Source organism: Entelurus aequoreus, linkage group LG03, assembly GCF_033978785.1.
Source record: "Entelurus aequoreus isolate RoL-2023_Sb linkage group LG03, RoL_Eaeq_v1.1, whole genome shotgun sequence".
NCBI classification, from domain to species: domain Eukaryota; kingdom Metazoa; phylum Chordata; class Actinopteri; order Syngnathiformes; family Syngnathidae; genus Entelurus; species Entelurus aequoreus.
In genome coordinates, this window is record NC_084733.1 from 87,574,935 (window position 1) to 87,601,621 (window position 26,687).

General features: G+C 36.4%; 1 protein-coding gene across 1 annotated transcript in view; it reads left to right on the top strand.

The window, feature by feature from the left end:
- rfx4 (regulatory factor X, 4) overlaps window positions 1–26,687 on the top strand; it is a 110,592-nt gene that overhangs the window by 19,604 nt on the left and 64,301 nt on the right. The window contains exons 3-6 of the mRNA XM_062040744.1: window positions 9,885–9,971; window positions 10,061–10,121; window positions 13,288–13,411; window positions 19,956–20,017. Of these exons, the coding sequence (XP_061896728.1) occupies window positions 9,885–9,971; window positions 10,061–10,121; window positions 13,288–13,411; window positions 19,956–20,017 (334 nt within the window). The remainder of the gene's footprint in view (window positions 1–9,884; window positions 9,972–10,060; window positions 10,122–13,287; window positions 13,412–19,955; window positions 20,018–26,687) is intronic.

Sequence of the window (26,687 nt, forward strand, 5' to 3'; positions counted from 1 at the left end):
TGGTTTTTCCTCCCTCTGAAAATCCTATGAAATGTTTAACAAGCCCTCCTATAATAATACAACAGCTATTCATGTAACAATACAATAAAAAAAATGTATTTAATTATGTTTTTTTCATTATTTTAACAATAGGCTAATGTATATTACTTTATATAGATTCTACCAGAAACACAAAACTTAAAAACTAAATTATTTACAATTGCAGACACAAGGTTGAGTGAATAATGACAGGTTATATGATTATTTATTTAAACTCATTTTCGGGCCACTTTATAATGAATATGTTGGCATGTATTTGTAAAATAAATAAATAAATAAAATAAAATAAAAAAATGTCCCCAAATTATTTATTGAGCCCCCCTAAAACAGGCCTAACAACACCAATGCCTTAAAATAAGTATATTCTCACTAATAACAAGTGTACTACTATATGAGTACGTATTTTCTATTGTTTCATTGAAAATAAAACAGCAAATAACTCAAACTTGAGAACTTGAACTCAAACTTATAATAAATAATTCACCCCTATTCAATATCCTACCCTAATACCCTACCGTGCAATATTACCCTCCGAGTGCAATACATCCCACACTGGTTGTTATTACTCCGGTACTCTTGTCCTGTTCTGTATATTGTACAGTATTTTGTATATTGTACAGGATTGCTTATTATTTGTATTGGATAGTAGTCTGTGTATTTAAATTCTTATTTTTTATCTTTATTACTTCTTGTGTAATTTATTTGTATCCCATATTTGTTCCCACTACCGCACCTTAAATTGGAGTCCTTAATCTCGTTATATGCAAATATAATGACAATAAAGTCCATTCTATTCAATTCAAAGTCCATTTAGCTGTCATCTGTTTTAATTATGAGACACAATTGTGTCAAAGTCATGATTTTTTTTTTTTTACATGCTTAAAATAAGAAATTATTACTTTAAAAAAGTAGTTTTATACTTGTGAGTAGAGATGTCGATAAATGCTTTAAAATGTAATATCGGAAATTATCAATATCGGGTTTTTTTTTATCGGTATCGGGTTTTTTTTGGTTTTTTTGTTTGTTTGTTTTTTAATTAAATCAACATAAAAAACACAAGATACACTTACAATTAGTGCACCAACCCAAAAAACCTCCTTCCCTCATTTACACTCATTCACACAAAAGGGTTGTTTCTTTCTGTTATTAATATTCTGGTTCCTACATTATATATCAATATATATCAATACAGTCTGCAAGGGATACAGTCCGTAAGCACACTGCTGGTCCACTAATAGTACTAACCTTTAACACTTAATTTTACTCATTTTCATTAATTACTAGTTTCTATGTAACTGTTTTTATATTGTTGTACTTTCTTTTTTATTCAAGAAAATGTTTTTAATTTATTTATCTTATTTTATTATATTAATTTTTTTTTAAATGACCTTATCTTCACCATACCTGGTTGTCCAAATGAGGCATAATAATGTGTTAATTCCACGAATGTATATATCGGTATCGGTTGATATCGGTATCGGTAATTAAGAGTTGGACAATATCGGAATATCGGATATCGGCAAAAAAGCCATTATCGGACATCCCTAATTAAAGACTGTAATTACCTCATCTAAAGTTTTCCCCCATTATAAAATGTATGTTTTTGTTCTAAAAAGAGCATAAAAAAACATGACAAATATATAAAAACTGTATATCAATAGAAAGGTCTGAAGCTGTTGAACAAAGCGCTGAAAGTAAAAAAAACATAAAATAATATTATTTTTGACTTTTTCGAGCGAGTCTGTTTTTTGGGCTAAGGAAGGATAGTGTTGTTGTTGAAAAAATAATAATGCATCAAGATCGGTGTTGTTGTGAATCATTGACATATTAAAGGCTGTAATTACCTCATCCACTTTGCAACCCATTTTTATGTAATTAATAATAAATAAATAAATGTGTTTTTATACAAAGGGCATAAAACATAACAAAAACATTACAAATATAAAAAACTTTAGGACCTAGGATAGGTCGGAAGCTGTTGAATAATTTAAAGCGTTAATAAAATAAATATTTTTATATGACTTATAACACTTTTTTGAGCGCGTCTGTCGCTTACTACCCTTAACTTAGTTTTAAATTAAGTATACTCAAGAGTTTTTCATAGAGATGTCCGATAATGGCTTTTTTGCCGATATCCCATATTCTGATATTGTCCAACTCTTAATTACCGATTCCGATATCAACCAATACCGATATATACAGTCGTGGAATTAACACGTTATTATGCCTAATGTTGTTGTGATGCCCCGCTGGATGCATTAAACAATGTAACAAGGTTTTCCAAAATAAATCAACTCAAGTTATGGAAAAAAATGCCAACATGGCACTGCCATATTTATTATTGAAGTCACAAAGTGCATTATTGTTTTTTTTAATATGCCTCAAAACAGCAGCTTGGAATTTGGGACATGCTCTCCCGGAGGGAGCATGAGGAGGTTGAGGTAGGGGGTAGCGGGGGGTTTGTATTGTAGCGTCCCGGAAGAGTTAGTGCTGCAAGGGGTTCTGGGTATTTGTGCCGTTGTGTTTGTTGTGTTACGGTGCGGATGTTCTCCCGAAATGTGTTTGTCATTCTTGTTTGGTGTGGGTTCACAGTGTGGCGCATATTTGTAACAGTGTTAAAGTTGTTTATACGGTCACCCTCAGTGTGACCTGTATGGCTGTTGACCAAGTATGCCTTGCATTCACTTGTCTGTGTGAAAAGCCATAGATATTATGTGATTGGGAAGGCACGCGGTAGCTCAGTTACAAAGGATGGAAAGGGTAAGGATGAAAATGATAATGCAGGTATAATTAATATATAATAGAATTTCCCTTATTTTCTGGGGGGTAAAAAATTAAGGAAGAATTTCCCTATTTTCTTGAAAAAAAATGTAATTAAAAAATGAAGAATTTGCCTTATTTTCTGAAGAAAAATACAACTAAAAAGAGGAATTAATTTTATTTTCTGCAAAAAGAAGGAATTTACCTTAATTTAGGGGAAAATAAGAAAAAGAGCAATTTGTCCTCATTTCTGAAGAAAAAAAACAAAAACAAATAAAATAGGCGGAATTTCCGTTATTTTTAAATGTTGTTTCCAAATATCAAACTTTCATTAAACATTTTTGAAAAAGGGGGATTCCCCTTATTTTCTGGAAAAAAAAAAGAGGAAATGCCGAAATTCCCCTTATTTTCTGAAAAAAAAATTAAGGAAGACTTTCCCTATTTTCCTGAGAAAAAAAAGAAGAATTTCTGTAGAAAATATAAAATAGGCATTTCCCTTATTTTCTGAAGAAAAATCTAAAAAAAAAAGGAGTTTCCCTTAATTTAGGAGAAAAATAAAAAAAACAATATCTCCTATTTTTTGGAGAGAAAAAAAACACAAATAAATTTAAAAAAAAGCAGAATTTCTCTTATTTTCTGTTGAATGTTCGTTATTTTTAAATGTTGTTTCCTAATGATGTGGGATCTGAGCCGAGGATGTCGTTGTGGCTTGTGCAGCCCTTTGAGACACTTGTGATTTAGGGCTATATAAATAAACTTTGATTGATTGATGAAATATCAAACTTTCATTAAAAAACATTTTTGGAAAAAGTGGAATTTCCCTTATTTTCTGGAAAAATAAAAAAAATTAAGTAAGAATTTCCTTATTTTCCTGAAAAAAAAATTAAAACAAAAAATGAAGAATTTGCCTTATTTTCTGAAGAAAAATACAACTCAAAAGAGGAATTCATTTTATTTGCCGCAAAAAGAAGGAATTTACCTTAATTTAGGGGAAAATAAGAAAAATATAAATTTCTCCTATTTCCTGAAGAAAAAAAACACATAAAAAAGGCAGAATTTCCGTTATTTTTAAATGTTGTTTCCAAATATCAAACTTTCATTAAACATTTTTGAAAAAGGGGATTCCCCTTATTTTCTGAAAAAAAGAGGAAATTCCCCTTATTTTCTGAAAAAAATTAAGACTTTTCCTATTTTCCTGAGAATAAAAAATTTAAAAAAAAAAAAAAAAAAAGAATTTCTGTAGAAAATATAAAATAGGCATTTCTCTTATTTTCTGAAGAAAAAACTAAAAAAAATGAGTTTACCTTAATTTAGGGGAAAAATCAAAAAACAATATCTCCTATTTTTTGGAAGAAAAAAAACCACAAATAAATAAAAAAGGCAGAATTTCTCTTATTTTTAAATGTTGTTTCCAAATATCAAACTTTCATTAAACATTTTTGAAAAAGGGGAATTCCCCTTATTTTCTGAAAAAAAAGAGGAAATTCCCAAATTCCCCCTTATTTTCTGAAAAAAAAATTAAGGAAGACTTTCCCTATTTTCCTGAGAATAAAAAATAAATTAAAAAAAAAGAAGAATTTCTGTAGAAAATATAAAATAGGCATTTCCCTTATTTTCTGTAGAAATTTTTTTTTAAAAAAAGGAGTTTCCCTTAATTTAGGGGAAAAATTAAAAAAACAAAAAACAATATCTCCTATTTTTGGAAAAAAAACAAAAAAAAAACATATAAATAAAAAAGGCAGAATTTCTCTTATTTTCTGTTGAATGTTCGTTATTTTTAAACGTTGTTTACAAATGATGTGGGATCTGAGCCGAGGATGTCGTTGTGGCTTGTGCAGCCCTTTGAGACACTCGTGATTTATGCATGTCCCCAATTCCAAGCTGCTGTTTTGAGGCATGTTAAAAAAAAAACACTGCACTTTGTGACCTCAATAATAAATATGGCAGTGCCATGTTGGCATTTTTTTCCATAACTTGAGTTGATTTATTTTGGAAAACCTTGTTACATTGTTTAATGCATCACAACAAAATTAGGCATAATAATGTGTTAATTCCACGACTGTATATATCGGTACCGGTTGATATTGGAATCGGTAATCAAGAGTTGGACAATATCGGCAAAAAAGCCATTATTGGACATCGCTATTTAGAAAAGTATCGAAAAGTGTCGAAATACATTTTGGTACTGGTATCGTGACAACACGACATAAAATACATGAAAAAAAGAATAAAATAGAGTAAAATCCCACAGTTGAGGCGTTGCAAAGTGTGCTTACATTCATGCATGTCGTCCTTTTCCACCACATCTTCACAGCAGGGTGCATGATAACAATAATAATAACGCGAGTAAGAAGCCATTGGTGCAACGTGGCCTTTACGGAGGTGTACGCCACCTGGGGAAAAAAAACTTTGCGATATCCGTGACCCCCTCGGGAGTACCCCCTTCACCCCCCCCCCCCCCCCCGCCCCGCCAATAGCCGCCCTGCTTGTCACATCACATCACCGTAAGAGAAAAGGGGAGTTTTAGCAACATTTGCGTCTCATTAAAACGCTGCTGGCACGTCAACAAGACGTCTCTCCTCGGTTTTAACACTGCTGAAAAGGGGCACAATGGCCGCCTCGCTGGTAAATGTGCACTCTCTGGGTCTACCCCGGGCCGGGGGGAGGGTGTTTTGGGGGGTTGGGGTGGGGGGGGGACAATACCGGCCGGATTCCTGCCGTGTCCCCTCAAATAGAGCACCACGACCCAGAAGGCCATGAGACTTTTCTGCACACGTGAGAAGTGACGCTGCATTTGTCTCCATAAACACACATTAAAAAATAGACTATTAGGAGAAGTATTGCGGAAATAGATTATTCTAGATTGTACCTAATGTCATGACTGGTTTTATTGATTATTTATTGACTATTTTATTGATTATGGGACAATCCGTAGAAAATGGATGGATGGTACTTTTTCGTCACTTATTGTTTGTCTTTGGCACACTAATGTGTATATTTTAGGCCAGACCTTGACCACAAAACAGCTTGCCTGCCCAAAGACGTCATAACATCTAGGGCTTTTGTAGAGTGCACAACTGCGCACACAACAAGGAGACGAAGCGGAAGAACGAGGAAATTACAGACATGGCGGCCGAAATGATATACTCATCATGAACGGAGAAGTTAAACAGGACAATACTGCCATCTAATGGATAGCCACTGGAACACTGAAATTCAAGTATTTTTTTCTTCTTCTATGTAAATAAAATATATATATGTATATATAGCTAGAATTCACTGAAAGTCAAGTATTTCATACAAAATACTCGAGTTGGTGAATTCTAGCTGTAAATAACCACGACCCCAACCACGCCCCCCCGCCCCCAACCACCCACCTCCCGATATTGGAGGTCTCAAGGTTGGCAAGTATGATCTATGTCGAGTGTGCAATACAACGGTGCTGCTTTTGTTTTGAAAAGCCTTATTTGTATTACTTCGGTGTGGACGTATGCGCGTGCGTGATTGTGAGTGAATGTGAACTAGGGATGATGTTCGGAACCGGTTTTCCTGGTTGTTCGATAAGAAAAGAACCGTTCGATAAGAAAAGAACCGATTCCATGGACTCGAATCCCTTTTTGAGAACCGGTTCCCTGTTATCGAGGCCACTATAGTAAAGAAAAAGAGTTGGTTGTTTATCCGAATCCCTGGGAACGAATCCCGTGCCACAGGAAATGCCCTGTGGCACGTCCCAGGAAATGACGTAGCTCAGTCATTAGGCGGCAGATACAGAAGCAGCAACAACAATGGACCGGAAAAAAACGCCTCAAGGCATGGCTTCATTTTACAAAAAAATACGACGAGGAAACGGCTATCTGCAATTATTGCCAGGCTTCGCTCTCATGTAAGGGGGGATGTAACAACAGTCAATATTTATTTATTCATTTATTTTAATTTTTTTTAGGGGGTGTAACAACAGTCATTATTTATTTATTTATTTTATTTTATTTTTTTCTTATAAAATAAAAGTGAGCTTTTGTTAAACCAAACATTGTGTGTTTTTTTGGATTCGATAAAAGAATCGATAAGGAATCGGTTCGATAAGAGGATTCGATAATGGGCTCGAACTCGATAATTTCTTATCAAACATCATCCCTAATGTGAACAGCGGCAATCACAAATGACAAAATACATTTAAAAAAAACATCTATGTTGTGCGCGCAATACAACTGTGCTGCTTTTATTTTGAAAAGTGTTATTTATGGGCGTATGTCCGGGTGTAACCTGTGAGTGAAGGTGCACAGCGACAAGTGATGAGACGCTAAAAAGAGAAAAGTTGATGACGAATGACGTGTTTTCAACAAGACATGGACTGCCAAGTATTTCTTCACAGAAATTAAAGCAGGGATGTCCAAAGTGCGGCCCGGGGGCCATTTGCGGCCCGCAGGTCATTTTTTAATGGCCCCACGGCCCATTTTAAAATACGATTAAAAAAATTAAAAACATAAAAAGTGGTATAAAAGAGCAAACAGGTGAAATGCAACAAGAAAATGTTGCAATGTTTACTCTAATAACACAAAGCTGCCATGCAGGCTGTTTCTTTCTTTAAAAAATAATAATGACTCAAAATCAATGTCATTATGAATTATTGACCTATCCAAGGCTCCTATTACGTCACTTTAAATATTGCACTTTGAGATATTTTTTTGGGAAAATGTTGCAGATTTTGTGTTTGCCATATAAAAAATTTAGCTTTTTTTTTTTTTTTTAAAGAAGGGCCTATAAAACGAACAAAAAACATAAAAAACAATTCAACATATAATTGACGGATAGATCTGAAGTTGATCTCGAGATATTTGTGTTAAAAGTAAACAGTAAAAAAAATGTATGATTTATTTTTTAACACTTTAATGAGTAGGACCCTTTTGGATCCCCAATCATTTTTGTGTGATTTGTTTTTAAGTGTCATTGCTCAAAAGATAATAATGAATTAAAATCAATGGTGTTATGAGTTTTTGACCTTTTTAAGGCTCCAATTCTTATATAATCTGAAATATTCCTCTTAAAAATTTTATTGGGTGAAAATATTGCATAATTTGTGTTTTTTCCATAAAAAACAGGGTTTTCTTTGACAAAAAGAGCATACAACTTAAATCTTTAAAAACGTCATATTGACAGATAGACCTGATGTTGATCTAGAGATAATAATACTGAATAATGACACATTTTAAATATTTTTTGGACCAAAACCCTTTGGGGTCCCCGGGATCAAGCCTGAGTGGAGGCCTTAATGTATATTTTTTATACATATATTGTATTGGTTTTTAAAATAAAAAAATGCCAAAATGGCCCCCGCTTGCTTTGATTTTTCAGTGTGCGGCCCTCAGTGGAAAAAGTTTGGACACCCCTGAATTAAAGGTAAAGCCGTGTGCTTAATTTGTGGTACACAGCTTGCTGGGTTTAAAGAATATCATTTGAATCGCCACTACACGACAAAGCACGAGGAAAAATACCGGAATCTGTCTGATGGAAGCGCGCGCAAGGGAGGCTGATGCGTTGATGGTAAAACTGCAAACCCAACAAGGACTTTATGCCCAATTTCACACCCCCAGAGATGCGGCCGTCAGGACAAGTTTCGTCATTTCTCACAAAATCGTCAGCGTTTTCTGACGGAGAGTTTATTAAGGAGTGCTTATCGGACTCGGTTGCGCTGATATGCCCGGAGAAGAGGGGCGCATTTGAGAACGTGTCACTCTCCCGACGCACTGTAACGAGGCGGGTTGAGACCATCGCTGGAAACTTGGAGGTTCAGCTGAAGAACAGAACGGCCGACTTTGACTGTTTTTCGCTGGATTTGGATGAGAGCTGCGATGTACGTGACACCGCCCGGCTGCTCATCTTCTTACGTGGGATAACTGCGGACTTTCAAATCACGGAGGAGCTGGCAGCCATGCGGTCAATTAAAGGGACAACCACAGGTAATGACTTGTTCACATAGGTAAATGCGTGTTTGGACATGTTAGGACTGGAATGGGACAAGCTGGCAGGTGTGACAACAGATGGTTGTCCGAATCTGACGGGGAAAAATGTTGGGCTTTTAAAGAGGATGCAGGATAAAGTGACAGAAATTGACATTTTTGCATTGTATTATTAGTGTAAGACAGTGTTAAAAATAAAACCATCAAAAGCAATCTGCTTTTGTATAAAGTTAAGTTAGGTTAAATGAAATTCTTATTATTGTTATTATTACTAATATTTATCTTACGGTATATCAAAAATAATTTGAGCAAAATTGAATTGAAATATTGTCGGTGTGGCCCTCCAGCAGTGCTCGGGTTGCTCATGCGGCCCCCAGTAAAAATTAATTGCCCACCCCTGTTTTAGGCCATTGGTTTTTTGTTTCATTTTTGCAAAAACATATACATCTATTTTTATATTGCTCTTTTTATCTTTGGTATGAACATTGTTATGTAAAGTTGAAGTTATTGTTTTTTTTTTTGGTTCTTTGTTGTTGCTATTTTTGTATTACAATATTTTATTATTTGATCGTGTTGTGCTGCATTGTAATCTTTTGTTTTGTGATTGTGTGATGTTTTTTTGCCTGGACCCCCAGGAAGAATTTTCTGTCTTGCCTCTGGTGAGGGCGGTCGCATTTTTTTCCCGCTCCCTCTTCTCCCAGCGTGCTTTCTTGGTTTTTGTCTCCTCTGAACTTTTTTGAAGCCTCTTTCTTTGCGCTGTCCTCCAAATCTAAACATCAGACATGGAAATGATCAGCTGGACTCTCGACGAAATTGACAAAATCTTTTCGACGAGGAATAGAGGTTTGGGGGTAGCCTGGCTGCCCCTTAGGAGCCCGGTCTAGATTGTATTTTTTTTACTCATCTTTTTCCACCAGCGTTTTACCTTTTTCTTATCTTTTACGTTCTATAACCCTGTACACTGTTTGTCTAATCTTGAACGGGTTTGTGCTGAAAACAAAGTTTTGTTGTACTTGTGCAATGACAATAAAGTCCTATCTGATCTGAATAGTCTCCACTGCGGTGTTAGACTAATGGGGGTCCTTAATAAACTCAACTAAACTGAACTTTGTTTATTTTTGTGCGCAGAGAGCTGGATTGAGCGATGCCTCAACGAGAGCGAGATCAAGCGTTACTCCAGCCACATGTCTCTGGGCAACATGTCCACCGACGAGCGTAAGAGAAACCGGCACAAATTTAAACATGTTTTAATCTGGAAATGTAACCGTTGTGATGTTTTAATTCCCGACTCTTAACCGTTGCAGATGAAGAAAAGGAGAACAACCGAGCATCCAAGCCGCATTCCACGCCAGCGACGCTTGAATGGTACGTTTTTTTTTGGTCTACTTTAGTTGTTTCCTGTGTGTCGTGCTTTAGTTCCTGTCTTGCGCTGTTATTTTGGTGACCCTTCCTGTTTTGTTGGTGTTCTCCTGTAGCAGCTTCCCGCCTTCCTTTGAGTGCTATTGCCCGCACCTGCTTTGTTTTCGCAATCAAGACTATTTAAGTTGTGCGTCCTTCTTTGCGGGGACATTGTTGATTGTCACGTCATGTACGGATGTGCTTTGCTCCACACGCTGTAAGTTTTTGCTGTCGTCCAGCATTCCGTTTTTGCTAACTTTGTAGCCAGTTCAGTTTTACTCTGGTTTTACATAGCCATTCCTACGCTTCAGTGCCTTTTCCTAGCGGGACTTGCCTTTTGTTCATTTTTGGTTTAACCCTATAACACCCCTTGTTGTAAAATTACAACATTACCTTTAACCATCCTAAAAAACAATCTGTTATATATTTTTTACCACATTTACATAGTCATTGGGTCCTATTGTTCAGTCTCACAAGGCTATTGGATCGTACATTTGTTTATAAGTCACGCCTTCTGGCCATGAACTCACACAATCTCTCAAGGTTTCCTTCGAACAACATCTAGTTGTTTCATTGGACTGGATTCATCAGATTCAAGTAATTAAAATGTCTTTTATATTTTTTGGGGTTATTACAATGTCTAGAGCAGGGGTCACCAACGTGGTGCCCGCGGGCACCAGGTAGCCCGTAAGGACCAGATGAGTAGCCCGCTGGCCTGTTCTAAAAATAGCTCAAATAGCAGCACTTACCAGTGAGCTGCCTCTATTTTTTAAATTGTATTTATTTACTAGCAAGCTGGTCTCGCTGTGCTCGACATTTTTAATTCTAAGAGAGACAAAACTCAAATAGAATTTGAAAATCCAAGAAAATATTTTAAAGACTTGGTCTTCACTTGTTTAAATAAATTCATTATTTTTTTACTTTGCTTCTTATAACTTTCAGAAAGACAATTTTAGAGAAAAAATACAACCTTAAAAATGATTTTAGGATTTTTAAACACATGTACCTTTTTACCTTTTTAAATTCCGTCCTCTTCTTTCCTGACAATTTAAACCAATGTTCAAGTAAATTTATTTTTTATTGTAAAGAATAATAAATACATTTTAATTTAATTCTTCATTTTAGCTTCTGTTTTTTCGACGAAGAATATTTGTGAAATATTTCTTCAAACTTATTATGATTAAAATTCAAAAAAAATTATTCTAGAAAATCTGTAGAATCAAATTTAAATCTTATTTCAAAGCCTTTTGAATTTCTTTGAAAAAATTTTGTTCTGGAAAATCTAGAAGAAATAATGATTTGTCTTTGTTAGAAATATAGCTTGGTCCAATTTGTTATATATTCTAACAAAGTGCAGATTGGATTTTAACCTATTTAAAACATGTCATCAAAATTCTAAAATTAATCTTAATCAGGAAAAATTACTAATGATGTTCCATAAATTAATTTTTTTAATTTTTTCAAAAAGATTCGAATTAGCTAGTTTTTCTTTTCTTTTTTTCGGTTGAATTTTGAATTTTAAAGAGTCGAAATTGAAGATAGACTATGTTTCAAAATGTAATTGTCATTTTTTTTGTGTTTTCTCCTCTTTTAAACCGTTCAATTAAGTGTAAATATAATTAATTATTAATAATAACATAGAGTTAAAGGTAAATTGAGCAAATTGGCTATTTCTGGCAATTTATTTAAGTGTGTATCAAACTGGTAGCCCTTCGCATTAATCAGTACCCAAGAAGTAGCTCTTGGTTTCAAAAAGGTTGGTGACCCCTGGTCTAGAGCATGTACATATGTAGTTATTGTGGAACAGATGCGTCGAATTTCATTTAGAGCTTGTTATATAATTGTTGCAATTATACAACACTGGGTGAATGTGGTAGTCAAATAGCTGGCTTGTTGCAGTGGGCTCAAACAGGTTGTATTCCCTCCACTACATCACTGCCTGAAGTATTTTCTCTATACATGGATAGTTTACATTCTACAGACATTTTACAGACGACGGGGACTGTTTTTAGGACTTTCACCACCAATGAAAGTCTTCATGACCAATGTCATGAAAAGAAAAAAAAAGAGGGGGGGAAAAGTGTTTTTTAAGAGTTTTAACTTGTTTCATATTTGTTATATTTGGAATAAATGACTTCATAAAAATGTAACTAATGTGTGATTATTATTAATGGTATATACCGTTATGGGGCTAAGTAAGCAATCAACCCTGCAAATGAACCCTTAGTTGTTCAGACAACGTGAGTACAAATACAGAAATTCTGTCCCATCAAAGCCCAATGTTGCAATATTACAACATTTCTATAAAAACATACATAAACATTTATTTATTTATTTTAACTCTTCAATTTCTGCATCAAATGCCTCCTACAACAACATCTGAAAGGTCAAATATATTTTTTTTTTTAGGTTTTTCTACATTTGGGTCTTACAGGGTTAAGCGTTACATACCTTTTTACCCGCACGCTGTCTCCCGCTGTGCTCCGCATATTGGGATCGCGACAAACCATCCTCGACGCGTTCCGGCTTCTACAAATCAATGAAACTATAAACCAAAATTGGGAACAGGTGGGTGCCATGATTGGGTCTAAAAAGCAGCTTCCATGAAATGCTCAGTCGTTCACAAACAAGGACGGGGCGAGGGTCACCACTTTGTCAACAAATGCCTGAGCAAATTGTTTAAGAACAACATTTATCAACCAGCTATTGCAAGGAATTCAGGGATTTCACCATCTACGCTCCGTAATATCATCAAAAGCTTCAGAGAATCTGGAGAAATCACTGCACGTAAGCCATGATATTACGCACCTTGGATCCCTCAGGCGGTACTGCATCAAAAAGCGACATCAGTGTGTAAAGGATATCACCACATGGACTCAGGAACACTTCAGAAAACCACTGTCAATAACTACAGGGTTCATTGAAGTTGGCTAATTTTACTTGTTTTGGAAAGTCCTATTGGCAGATAATTTTGCTTAGTTCAAGTAAATTACCCCTAAATTTTGTATTTTTTTTCCCTTGTTTTTGAACACTGACTTTTTGCAGTGTAATGTTTACATCGTTTGTTGTGTTGTTGTGTGTTTGACTCCACAAACAACCTGGTGGCGATGCATGATTTGTCCGTCTTGTCCAGGCTGGAGGAGAACTACGAGATAGCCGAAGGTGTGTGCATCCCGAGGAGCGCCCTCTACATGCACTACCTGGACTTCAGCGAGAAGCACGACACGCAGCCCGTCAATGCAGCCAGCTTTGGGAAGGTAACGTCTGCGGAACCCTGTGATCTTAATTCACACAAAAGGAAAGAAATATGAATCAACTTACAACAAAGAATAACTTTATTGACCTTGAAAAGATTTAAAGTGCATCAATTTGCCTGAAATTTAAAAAAAATACACGATTTTACGTTCCAAAAAATACCCGCTTTAGTTGAAATCCGTGTAGTAGAAGTAGATTTTTTTTTTTTTTTTTTTTTTGTGTGTTTTCGTTCATTATATATTTTTTAATGTTTTTTCATTTACAGCAGTGGTCCCCAACCACCGGGCCGCGGACCGGACCGATTGGTACCGGGCCGCACAAGAAATTAAAATTTTATTTTTTTTAAATGTTTTTTTTTTTTATGACTCAACATAAAAAACACAATATATACATTATATATCAATATAGATCAATACAGTCTGTAAGCACACATGATTGTATTTAATTATATAAAAAAAAAAAATTTTTTTTTTTTTTTTTTTAAATACACCCCCCCGCCCCCACCACCCACCGGTCCATGGGACCAATTTTCAAGCGTTGACCGGTCCGCAGCTACAAAAAGGTTGGGGACCACTGATTTACAGGATGTTTTTTTTTTTTCATTTACTGTGCATGTTTTTTTGTTTACAGGTTCTTTTTTTCATTTATAATGTTTTTTTTTCATTTACAGTACTGTACAGTACATGTTTTTTCCTTTCTTATATATGTTTTAAGTCTGTAAAACCCCTAACCTCACACTTTATCAACTTTTCTCAGACAGTCATTAACATTTTCTCGCATTTCTCTCGTTGAAATTCTCTCAAAGTTCAAACCTGGGTGGATAAAAAAAAAAAAAGTACAGTACACTACTGTATTAAAGAATGAAACCAAAGATCAAAACCTGTTTTTTAGGGCACTAGGATTTTTTTGACCTATAAATAAGCCCGCAGCATTTCCACACATAACCAGAGTCACACCATCTTTTTGGGCCTTAATTCCTGTGCTCTTGGCTTGGTCCTGCATTTTAAAGGTTGCGAGAGGGCATTTGTTTCCAAAATAAGTCTGTCTCATCCATATTAAAACTTGTTCAGGATTATTTCCCCCACCACAGTATACATTCTGTAGTATACAGCAGTGGTCCCCAACCTTTTTGTACTTGCGGACCGGTCAATGCTTGAAAATTTGTCCCACGGACCGGGGGGGGAGGGGTAGTAAAAAAAAAATTTTTTTTTTTTTTTAATTTTTTTTTTTTGTCATAAAGAAATACAATCATGTGTGCTTACGGACTGTATCCCTGCAGACTGTATTGATTTATATTGATATATAATGTATATATTGTGTTTTTTATGTTGATTTAATTACCTTTTTTTTTTTTTTTAATTTCTTGTGCGGCCCCAAGTCCCCAACCACGGACCGGTGGTTGGGGACTACTGGTATACAGGACACATGGCATGAAGAAGATTGATTGACAATGGTCTAGTGTCCCTTAGCCAATCAGGACGCAGAACACAATGTGCATTCATACGCTGTAAAAAAAAAAAAAAGCATGCGACAAAAAAAACAACTTCTGCTTTATTAGTTTGAACTTAAATTTCGTCTCTTTTTGCCATGTTTTTTGGTTTCATTTTTTAGGGTTCTAGGATTTTTTGACCTATAAATAAGCCCGCAGCATTTCGCTCTAGGAGCTGTCGTGTCAGTACTTGGTGGTCCGGCCATGTTGGGGCGCCAAATTGTTGAGGCACACTACCGTTCAAAAGTTTGGGGTCACCCAAACAATTTTGTGGAATAGCCTTCATTTCTAAGAACAAGAATAGACTGTTGAGTTTCAGATGAAAGTTCTCTTATTCTGGCCATTTTCAGCGTTTAATTGACCCCACAACTGTGATGCTCCAGAAACTCAATCTGCTCAAAGGAAGGTCAGTTTTGTAGCTTCTGTAACGAGCTAAACTGTTTTCAGATGTGTGAACATGATTGCACAAGGGTTTTCTAATCATCAATTAGCCTTCTGAGCCAATGAGCAAACACATTGTACCATTAGAACACTGGAGTGATAGTTGCTGGAAATGGGCCTCTATACACCTATGTAGATATTGCACCAAAAACCAGACATTTGCAGCTAGAATAGTCATTTACCACATTAGCAATGTATAGAGTGTATTTCTTTAAAGTTAAGACTAGTTTAAAGTTATCTTAATTGAAAAGTACAGTGCTTTTCCTTCAAAAATAAGGACATTTCAATGTGACCCCAAACTTTTGAACGGTAGTGTATCTCCCCTCCGGGTTCCTCGGACCACCAAGTACTGACATGACAGCTCCTTTTAAGAATTGAACACTGTTTTCTTTTTAGTTTTTCTGGTGCTTTTCAGCAAATGTCTTTTTGGTTCGTCTGTCTCGCCTCTCGCTCGTGCTCCACCTCCACCTCCAACTCCCCTCTCCTCTCCTCCCCGGCTGCTGCCTTTGAACAGAGCGACAGGTGATTAGATAAGCAGGCCCAGGCGGGCCATCTACGCAACCTGTCGCTGATCTCGAAGCCGGTCCTGGCACACCCCGCTTCGCTGCAGGTCCACAGGCCACGCCCCCACCCCTACAACCATGTACCAAAAAAAATAGCTTTGAGGCCAGTAAGCTCAACCAAACTTATTCCTTACATTAGGCGCACCGGTTATAAGGCACATTTTCGAGTTTTGAGGGGGAAAACCAGGATTTTAAGTGCGCCTTATAGTCCGGAAAATACAGTATTTAATCCGACCCCTTTTTCCATTACATAGCAGTGACTATGTCATGTATTCACAATACACTCCATGAATAATAATAACATAAAAAGCAAATATGAATTAGTGAAGTAGGTTGTATTTCACATGGTGAGTTAATAAGATGGTCAATAAGTTGTTTATCATCTTCTTTGTACTTTGTAAACAACAGTTTCTTCAAATGGATCATGTTAGCACACTATTTTAGAGTTCTTTACTTCATTAAACTCCACATACTAAAGGTTTTAAGTAGGGATGTCCGATAATGGCTTTTTGCCGATATCCGATATGCCGATATTGTCCAACTCTTTAATTACCGATACCGATATCATCCGATATATGCAGTCGTGGAATCAACACATTATTATGCCTAATTTGGACAACCAGGTATGGTGAAGATAAGGTACTTTTTAAAAAAATGAATCAAATAAAATAAGATAAATAAATTAAAAACATTTTCTTGAATAAAAAAGAAAGTAAAACAATATAAAAACAGTTACATAGAAACTAGTAATTAATGAAAATTTGTCAAATTAACTGTTAAAGGCTAGTATTATTAGTGGAGCGGCAGCACGCACAATCATGTGTGCTTACGGACTGTATCCCTTGCAGACTGTATTGATATATATTGATATATAATGTAGGAAGCAGAATATTAATGACAGAAAGAAACAACCCTTTTGTGTGAATGAGTGTAAATGGGGGAATAGGTTTTTTGGGTTGGTGCACTAATTGTAAGTATATCTTGTGTTTTTTATGTGGATTTAATAAATAAAAAAATAAAATAAAAAATAAAATAAAATAAAAAACGATACTGATAATAAAAAAAAACGATACCGATCATTTCCAATATTACATTTTAACGCATTTATCGGCCGATAATATCGGTCTGCCGATATTATCGGACATCTCTAGTTTTAAGTGTTGTCCGTGCATACAAATGTTTTTAAACGAGAACATCGCACAGTTTGGACGCTCCGCACTAAACCGAAATGTGTTTTTGCCTAACGAGGCGTGAAGCTTTATTTGTTTTTGGGGGGTTTTTTTGCGTTAAATGGTGACAGTCGACGATTCCCCCGCTGCAGCTTGAGCTGGCCCCTCAGCGTGAAGCCGAGAGATGGACTTTGCTGAGTTCCCACACCATCTTTTTGGTGCCTTAAATCCTGCGCTTTTGGATTGGTCCTGCATTTTAAAGGTCCGAGAGGGCATTCGTTTCCAAAATAAGTCTGTCTCATCCACATTAAAATCTTGTTCAGGATTACATCCCCCACCACAGTATACATTCTGCACTGTACAGGACACATGGCATGAAGACGATTGATTGATAATGGTCCACAGTCCCTTCAGGACGCAGAACACACAAAAAACTTCTTGTTTGTTATTAGTTTGGACGTGCCCAACAAGGCGTGAAGCTTTATCCGTTTTTGGGGTGTGGGGGGGTTTTGCGTTAAATGGCGACAGTCGACGATTCCCCCGCTGCAGCTTGAGCTGGCCCCTCAGCGTGAAGCCGAGAGATGGACTTTGCTGAGTTCCCACACCATCTTTTTGTTGCCTTAAATCCTGCGCTTTTGGATTCGTCCTGCATTTTAAAGGCCTACTGAAATGACATTTTTTTATTTAAACGGGGATAGCAGATCCATTCTATGTGTCATACTTGATCATTTCGCGATATTGCCATACTTTTGCTGAAAGGATTTAGTAGAGAACAACGACGATAAAGATCGCAACTTTTGGTATCTGATAAAAAAAAAAGCCTTGCCCCTACCGGAAGTAGCGTGACGTAGTCAGTTGTTCACCTCCTCACATTTTCCTATTGTTTTCAATGCAGCTAGAACGATTCGGACCGAGAAAGCGACGATTACCCCATTAATTTGAGCGAGGATGAAAGATTTGTGGATGAGGAACGTTAGAGTGAAGGACTAGAATGCAGTGCAAGACCTATCTTTTTTCGCTCTGACCGTAACTTAGGTACAAGCTGGCTCATTGGATTCCACACTCTCTCCTTTTTCTATTGTGGATCACGGATTTGTATTTTAAACCACCTCGGATACTATATCCTCTTGAAAATGAGAATCGAGAACACGAAATGGACATTCACAGTGACTTTTATCTCCACTACAATACATCGACGAAACACTTTAGCTACGGAGCTAACGTGATAGCATCGGACTTAACTGCATATAGAAACAAAATAAATAAATCCCTGACTGGAAGGATAGACAGAAGATCAACAATACTATTAAACCATGGACATGTAACTACACGGTTAATGCTTTCCAGCCTGGCGAAGCTTAACAATGCTGTTGCTAACGACGCCATTGAAGCTAACTTAGCAACCGGACCTCACAGAGCTATGCTAAAAACATTAGCTATCCACCTACGCCAGCCAGCCCTCATCTGCTCATCAACACCCGTGCTCACCTGCGTTCCAGCGATCGACCGTGCGACGAAGGACTTCACCCGATCACAGATGCGGTCGGCGAGACGAAGGAAGTTAAGGTGAGTTCGGCGGCTAGCGCGTCTGCTATCCATCTCTGTCCTCCTGGCTGTGTTGCTGTAGTCCGCCGCTAATACACCGATCCCACCTACAACGTTCTTCTTTGCAGTCTCCATTGTTCATTAAACAAATTGCGAAAGATTCACCAACACAGATGTCCAGAATACTGTGGAATTTTGAAAGGAAAACAGAGCTTTTTTGTATTGTATTCAATGGGGTACCAATACTTCCGTATCAACCGTTTATGTAACGCGCATATGTCATCATATCTAGACGTTTTCAACCGGAAGTGTGGCTGGAAATTTAAAATTGCACTTTATAAGTTAACCCGGCCGTATTGGCATGTGTTGCAATGTTAAGATTTCATCATTGATATATAAACTATCAGACTGCGTGGTCGGTAGTAGTGGCTTTCAGTAGGCCTTTAAAGGTGCGAGAGGGCATTCGTTTCCAAAATAAGTCTCTCTCATCCACATTAAAATCTTGTTCAGGATTACATCCCCCACCACAGTATACATTCTGCACTGTACAGGACACACGGCATGAAGACGATTGATTGATAATGGTCCACAGTCCCTTCAGGACGCAGAACACACAAAAAACTTCTGGTTTGTTATTAGTTTGGACGCTCTGCACTAAACCGAAATGTGTTTTTGGTTTGGCCTCATGCCCAACAAGGCGTGAAGCTTTATTCGTTTTTGGGGCGGGGGGGTTTTTTTTTTTGCGTTAAATGGCGACAGTCGACGATTCCCCCGCTGCAGCTCGAGCTGGCCCCTCAGCGTGAAGCCGAGAGATGGACTTTGCTGAGTTCCCACAACCCTGAGAAAGCTCCTCAGCCTGCCTACGACCCCCTCCAGCCCCCTCCCAAAAAAAAAACCGCACCCCACCCCTCTCTTCTGAGGATCCTGTCGGAAGATATTGAAAAAGAGAAGGGGCCGGGATTAATGTGTAATTAAAGGACATTTGGAAGGGTGAGATGTTGCGGAATGTTAGATCAGTGGCTGGAGCGGTGTGGGGTGTCCTTTAGGAAGGCTTCATTGATTCAGGACAAAAAAAAAAAAAAATGGGGAGGGGGGCCCCGTCTGCTCATTTATCAAGCAGGGGCCTGACACAAACTTCACAGCTTGCCCTCTATTTTCATGGCACACAATAGCCAGCGACACTGTTTGCTAAAGTTCCTGCACCGGGAGCCCGACCCGGTAGACAAAAAAAAAAAGAAGTGGGGCAGAAATACAACTAAGAAATGTATGACTCAACAAGAAAGTGCACTTTTTGTTTTGTTTTTTAAGGTTTGCTTTCTTTTTTGTTGTCACTTCACAGATTATAAGGCAGCAGTTTCCTGCACTAACCACCAGACGACTTGGAACTAGAGGCCAGTCTAAGTGAGTTGCACCTCAAAACATGACATAGAATAATCATTGAAAAACATACACGGAACTATAAACAGTAGTTGTTACTAGAAGAGGCAATTCCTGGAGGAATTGCGTATGAATGCTCCAATGCTGGAGTTTTTGATTGATTGATTGAGACTTTTATTAGTAGATTGCACAGTACAGTACATATTCCGTACAATTGACCACTAAATGGTAACACCCGAATAAGTTTTTCAACTTGTTTAAGTCGGGGTTGAAGTGGAATGCTGACAGAATGTAGTATGAATGTAAGAAGAGTTTGAATGTTGAAGAGTTTGAATTTCCAGGAAAACCGGAATTTGGTTTGGAACTTGGGAAAGTGTTAGTTTGAATGTCCAGGATGAGTGGAATGTGTCAATGTTGGAATGGTTTGAATCGGTTGAAAAATGTGGGAATTGTGCAACTTGGAAAAATGTCCCATTCATTTCAATGGGAACTTCCTGGAAATTTGGGAACTTTGGGAAATGCTGCATTTTCAACAATAGGATTAATAGCATGAATGTCCTGAATGAGCTGAATTGGTTGGTGCTGGAATTGTTTAAATCGGTCAAGAACTGTTGAAGTAGTAACAGTTTTTAATTGAGAAATTGTATTGTGGAATTTCGGGAAAACCGGGAATTTTTTATAATTATTGAAGGAGAGTAAATTATTTTGAAGTTAAAAAGGTTTGAATCGGATAAAAAAATGTGGGAATTGTGCAACTTGGGAAAAATGTCCCATTCATTTCAATGGGAACGTCCTGGAAATTTGGGAATTTTGGGAAAAGCGGGATTTTTAACAAAATGATTAATAGCATGAATGTCCTGAATGAGCTGAATTGGTTGGTGCTGGAATTGTTTAAATCGGTCAAGAAATGTTGAAGTAGTAACAGTTTTTTAAATAAGAAATTGTAATATGGAATTCCTGGAATTTCGGGAAAACCGGGAATGTTTCTAGTTCCTAAACCAACTTGTTTTTTTTCTCCTAACTAAAACAAATGTTTTGACAGTGGAACGGTTGAAATGGGATGAAACTAAACGAAAAAGGTTGGAAATAGAGTTAGAAAAAAAACAGGAATTCCTGGAAATTTGTTGAACGTGTAAAAATGGTATTTTGAATGTTCAGGATGAGTGGGATGTGTCAATGTTGAAATGGTTTGAATCGGTTGAAAAATGTGGGAATTGTGCAACTTGGAAAAATGTCCCATTCATTTCAATGGGAACTTCCTGGAATTTTGGGAAATGCGGGATTTTTAACAAAATGAATGTCCTGAAGGAGCTGAATTGGTTGGTGCTGGAATTGTTTAAATCGGTCAAGAAATGTTGAAGTAGTAACAGTTTTTTAAATAAGAAATTGTAATATGGAATTCCTGGAATTTCGGGAAAACCGGGAATGTTTCTAGTTCCTAAACCAACTTGGTTTTTTGTCCTAACTAAAACAAATGTTTTGACAGTGGAACGGTTGAAATGGGAGGAAAAATGTAAAAGGGGTAGTCAAACAAAAAAGGTTGGAGATAGGGTTAGAAAAAAAACAGGAATTCCTGGAAATTTGTTGAACGTGGAAAAATGGTAGTTTGAATGTCCAGGATGAGTGGAATGTGTCAATGTTGGAGCGGTTTGAATCGGTTGAAAAATGTGGAAATTGTGCAACTTGGGAAAATGTCCCATTCATTTCAATGGGAACTTCCTGGAAATTTGGGAAAAGCGGGATTTTTAACAAAATTAATGTCCTGAATGAGCTGAATTATTTGGTGCTGGAATTGTTTAAATCGGTCAAAAACTGTTGAAGTAATAACAGTTTTTAATTGAGAAATGGTATTACGGAATTTCGGGAAAACCGGGAATGTTTTATAGTTATTGAAGGAGAGTAAATTATTTTGAAGTTGGAACGGTTTGAATCGGATAAAAAATGTCGGAATTGTGGAACTTGGAAAAATGAATGAAATGAATGGGAACTTCCTGGGAATTTTGGGAAATGCGAGATTTTTAACAAAAGGATTAATAGCATGAATGTCCTGAATGAGCTGAATTGGTTGGCGTTGGAATTGTTTAAATCGGTCAAGAAATGTTGAAGTAGTAACAGTTTTTTAAATAAGAAATTGTAATATGGATTTCCTGGAATTTCTGGAAAACCGGGAATGTTTCTAGTTCCTAAACCAACTTGTTTTTTTCTCCTAACTAAAACAAATATTTTGACAGTGGAACGGTTGAAATGGGATGAAACGAAACGAAAAAGGTTGGAAATAGGGTTAGAAAAAAAACAGGAATTCCTGGAAATGTGTTGAATGTGGAAAAATTGTAGTTTGAATGTTCAGGATGAGTGGGATATGCCAATGTTGCAATGGTTTGAATGGGTTGAAAATTGTGGGAATTGTGCAACTTGGAAAAATGTCCCATTCATTTCAATGGGAACTTCCTGGAAATTTGGGAATTTTGGGAAAAGCGGGATTTTTTAACAAAATGACTAATAGCATGAATGTCCTGAATGAGCTGAATTGGTTGGTGCTGGAATTGTTTAAATCGGTCAAGAACTGTTAAAGTAGTAACAGTTTTTAATTGAGAAATGGTATTACGGAATTTCGGGAAAACCGGGAATTTTTTTATAATTATTGAAGGAGAGTAAATTATTTTGAAGTTGGAACGGTTTGAATCGGTTGAAAAATGTGGGAATTGTGCAACTTGGGGAAAATGTCCCATTCATTTCAATGGGAACTTCCTGGAAATTTGAGAATTTTGGGAAAAGCAGGATTTTTAACAAAATGACTAATAGCATGAATGTCCTGAATGAGCTGAATTGGTTGGTGCTGGAATTGTTTAAATCGGTCAAGAACTGTTGAAGTAGTAACAGTTTTTTAAATAAGAAATTGTAATATGGAATTCCTGGAATTTCGGGAAAACCGGGAATGTTTCTAGTTCCTAAACCAACTTGGTTTTTTGTCCTAACTAAAACAAATGTTTTGACAGTGGAACGGTTGAAATGGGAGGAAACTAAACGAAAAAGTTTGGAAATAGGGTTAGAAAAAAAACAGGAATTCCTGGAAATTTGTTGAACGTGGAAAAATGGTAGTTTGAATGTTCAGGATGAGTGGAATGTGTCAATGTTGGAATGGTTTGAATCGGTTGAAAAATGTGGGAATTGTGCAACTTGGGAAAAATGTCCCATTCATTTCAATGGGAACTTCCTGGAATTTTGGGAAATGCGGGATTTTCAACAATAGGATTAATAGCATGAATGTCCTGAATGAGCTGATTTGGTTGGTGTTGGAATTGTTTAAATCGGTCAAGAAATGTTGAAGTATAATAGTTTTTTAAATAAGAAATTGTAATATGTATTTTTTGTAAAATTCCTGGAATTTCGGGAAAACCAGGAATGTTCCTAGTTCCTAAACCTTGGTTTTTTCTCCTAACTAAAACAAATGTTTTGACAGTGGAACGGTTGAAATGGGATGAACGAGAAAGGTTGGAAATAGGGTTAGAAAAAAAACAGGAATTCCTGGAAATGTGTTGAACGTGGAAAAATTGTAGTTTGAATGTTCAGGATGAGTGGGATATGTAAATGTTGGAATGGGTTAAAAAATGTGGGAATTGTGCAACTTGGAAAAATGTCCCATTCATTTCAATGGGAACTTCCTGGAATTTTAAGAAAAGCGGGATTTTTAACAAAATGAATGTCCTGAATGAGCTGAATTGGTATGTGCTGGAATTGTTTAAATCGGTCAAGAACTGTTGAAGTAGTAACAGTTTTTAATTGAGAAATGGTAATACGGAATTTCGGGAAAACCGGGAATTTTTTATAATTATTGAAGGAGAGTAAATTATTTTGAAGTTGGAACGGTTTGAATCGGTTAAAAAATGTGGGAATTGTGCAACTTGGAAAAATGTCCCATTCATTTCAATGGGAACTTCCTGGAATTTTGGGAAATGCGGGATTTTTAACAAAATGAATGTCCTGAATGAGCTGAATTGGTTGGCGTTGGAATTGTTTAAATCGGTCAAGAAATGTTGAAGTAGTAACAGTTTTTTAAATAAGAAATTGTAATATGGAATTCCTGGAATTTCGGGAAAACCGGGAATGTTTCTAGTTCCTAAACCAACTTGGTTTTTTGTCCTAACTAAAACAAATGTTTTGACAGTGGAAATTTGTTGAACGTGTAAAAATGGTAGTTTGAATGTCCAGGATGAGTGGAATGTGTCAATGTTGGAATGGTTTGAATCGGTTGAAAAATTTGGGAATTGTGCAACTTGGGAAAAATGTCCCATTCATTTCAATGGGAACTTCCTGGAATTTTAAGAAAAGCGGGATTTTTAACAAAATGAATGTCCTGAATGAGCTGAATTGGTATGTGCTGGAATTGTTTAAATCGGTCAAGAACTGTTGAAGTAGTAACAGTTTTTAATTGAGAAATGGTAATACGGAATTTCGGGAAAACCGGGAATTTTTTATAATTATTGAAGGAGAGTAAATTATTTTGAAGTTGGAACGGTTTGAATCGGTTAAAAAATGTGGGAATTGTGCAACTTGGGAAAAATGTCCCATTCATTTCAATGGGAACGTCCTGGAAATTTGGGAATTTTGGGAAAAGCGGGATTTTTTAACAAAATGACTAATAGCATGAATGTCCTGAATGAGCTGAATTGGTTGGTGCTGGAATTGTTTAAATCGGTCAAGAAATGTTGAAGTAGTAACAGTTTTTTAAATAAGAAATTGTAATATGGATTTCCTGGAATTTCTGGAAAACCGGGAATGTTTCTAGTTCCTAAACCAACTTGTTTTTTTCTCCTAACTAAAACAAATGTTTTGACAGTGGAACGGTTGAAATGGGATGAAACAAAACGAAAAAGGTTGGAAATAGGGTTAGAAAAAAAACAGGAATTCCTGGAAATTTGTTGAACGTGTAAAAATGGTATTTTGAATGTTCAGGATGAGTGGGATGTGTCAATGTTGGAATGGTTTGAATCGGTTGAAAAATGTGGGAATTGTGCAACTTGGAAAAATGTCCCATTAATTTCAATGGGAACTTCCTGGAAATTTGGGAAATGCGGGATTTTTAACAAAATGAATGTCCTGAAGGAGCTGAACTGGCGTTGGAATTGTTTAAATCAGTCAAGAAATGTTGAAGTAGTAACAGTTTTTTAAATAAGAAATTGTAATATGGAATTCCTGGAATTTCGGGAAAACCGGGACTGTTTGTAGTTCCTAAACCAACTTGTTTTTTTGTCCTAACTAAAACAAATGTTTTGACAGTGGAACGGTTGAAATGGGAGGAAAATTTTAAAAGAAGTAGTCAAACGAAAAAGGTTGGAGATAGGGTTAGAAAAAAAACAGGAATTCCTGGAAATTTGTTGAACGTGTAAAAATGGTAGTTTGAATGTTCAGGATGAGTGGAATGTGTCAATGTTGGAATGGTTTGAATCGGTTGAAAAATGTGGGAATTGTGCAACTTGGAAAAATGTCCCATTCATTTCAATGGGAACGTCCTGGAAATTTGGGAATTTTGGGAAATCAACAATAGGATTAATAGCATGAATGTCCTGAATGAGCTGAATTGGTTGGTGCTGGAATTGTTTAAATCGGTCAAGAAATTTTGAAGTAGTAACAGTTTCTTAAATTAGAAATTGTAATATGGAATTCCTGGAATTTCTGGAAAACCGGGAATGTTTCTAGTTCCTAAACCAACTTGTTTGTTTGTCCTAACTAAAACAAATGTTTTGACAGCGGAACGGTTGACATGGGATAAAAAATGTAAAAGGTGTAGTCAAACGAAAAAGGTTGGAAATAGGGTTAGGAAAAAAACAGGAATTCCTGGAAATTGAAAATGGTAGTTTGAATGTTCAGGATGAATTGAAGGTGGAATGGTTTGAATCGGTTGAAACAAGTGGGAATTTTGGAAGTTTGAAAAATTGATCATTAATTTTGAATGGGGAAACTGTCCCTAAAAACTGGGAATTCCAGGAAATCCGGGAATTTTTTATAATTATTGAAGGAGAGTAAATTATTTTGAAGTTGGAACGGTTTGAATCGGATAAAAAATGTGGGAATTGTGCAACTTGGGAAAAATGTCCCATTCATTTCAATGGGAACTTCCTGGAAAGTTGGGAATTTTGGGAAATGCGGGATTTTTAACAAAAGGATTAATAGCTTGAATGTCCTGAATGAGCTGAATTGGTTGGTGCTGGAATTGTTTAAATCGGTCAAGGAATGTTGAAGTAGTAACAGTTTTTAAAATAAGAAATTGTAGTATGGAATTCCTGGAATTTCTGGAAAACCGGGAATGTTTCTAGTTCCTAGACCAACTTGGTTTTTTTTCTCCTAACTAAAACAAATGTTTTGACAGTGGAACGGTTGAAATGGGATGAAAAATGTAAAAGGAGTAGTCAAACGAAAAAGGTTGGAAATAGGGTTAGAAAAAAAACAGGAATTCCTGGAAATTGAAAATGATAGTTTGAATGTTCAGGATGAATTGAAGGTGGAATGGTTTGAATCGGTTGAAACAAGTGGGAATAGTGGAAGTTTGAAAAATTGATAATTAATTTGGAATGGGGAAAATGTCCCTAAAAACTGGGAATTCCAGGAAATCCAGGAATTTTTTATAATTATTGAAGGAGAGCAAATTATTTTGAAGTTGGAACGGTTTGAATCGGATAAAAAATGTGGGAATTGT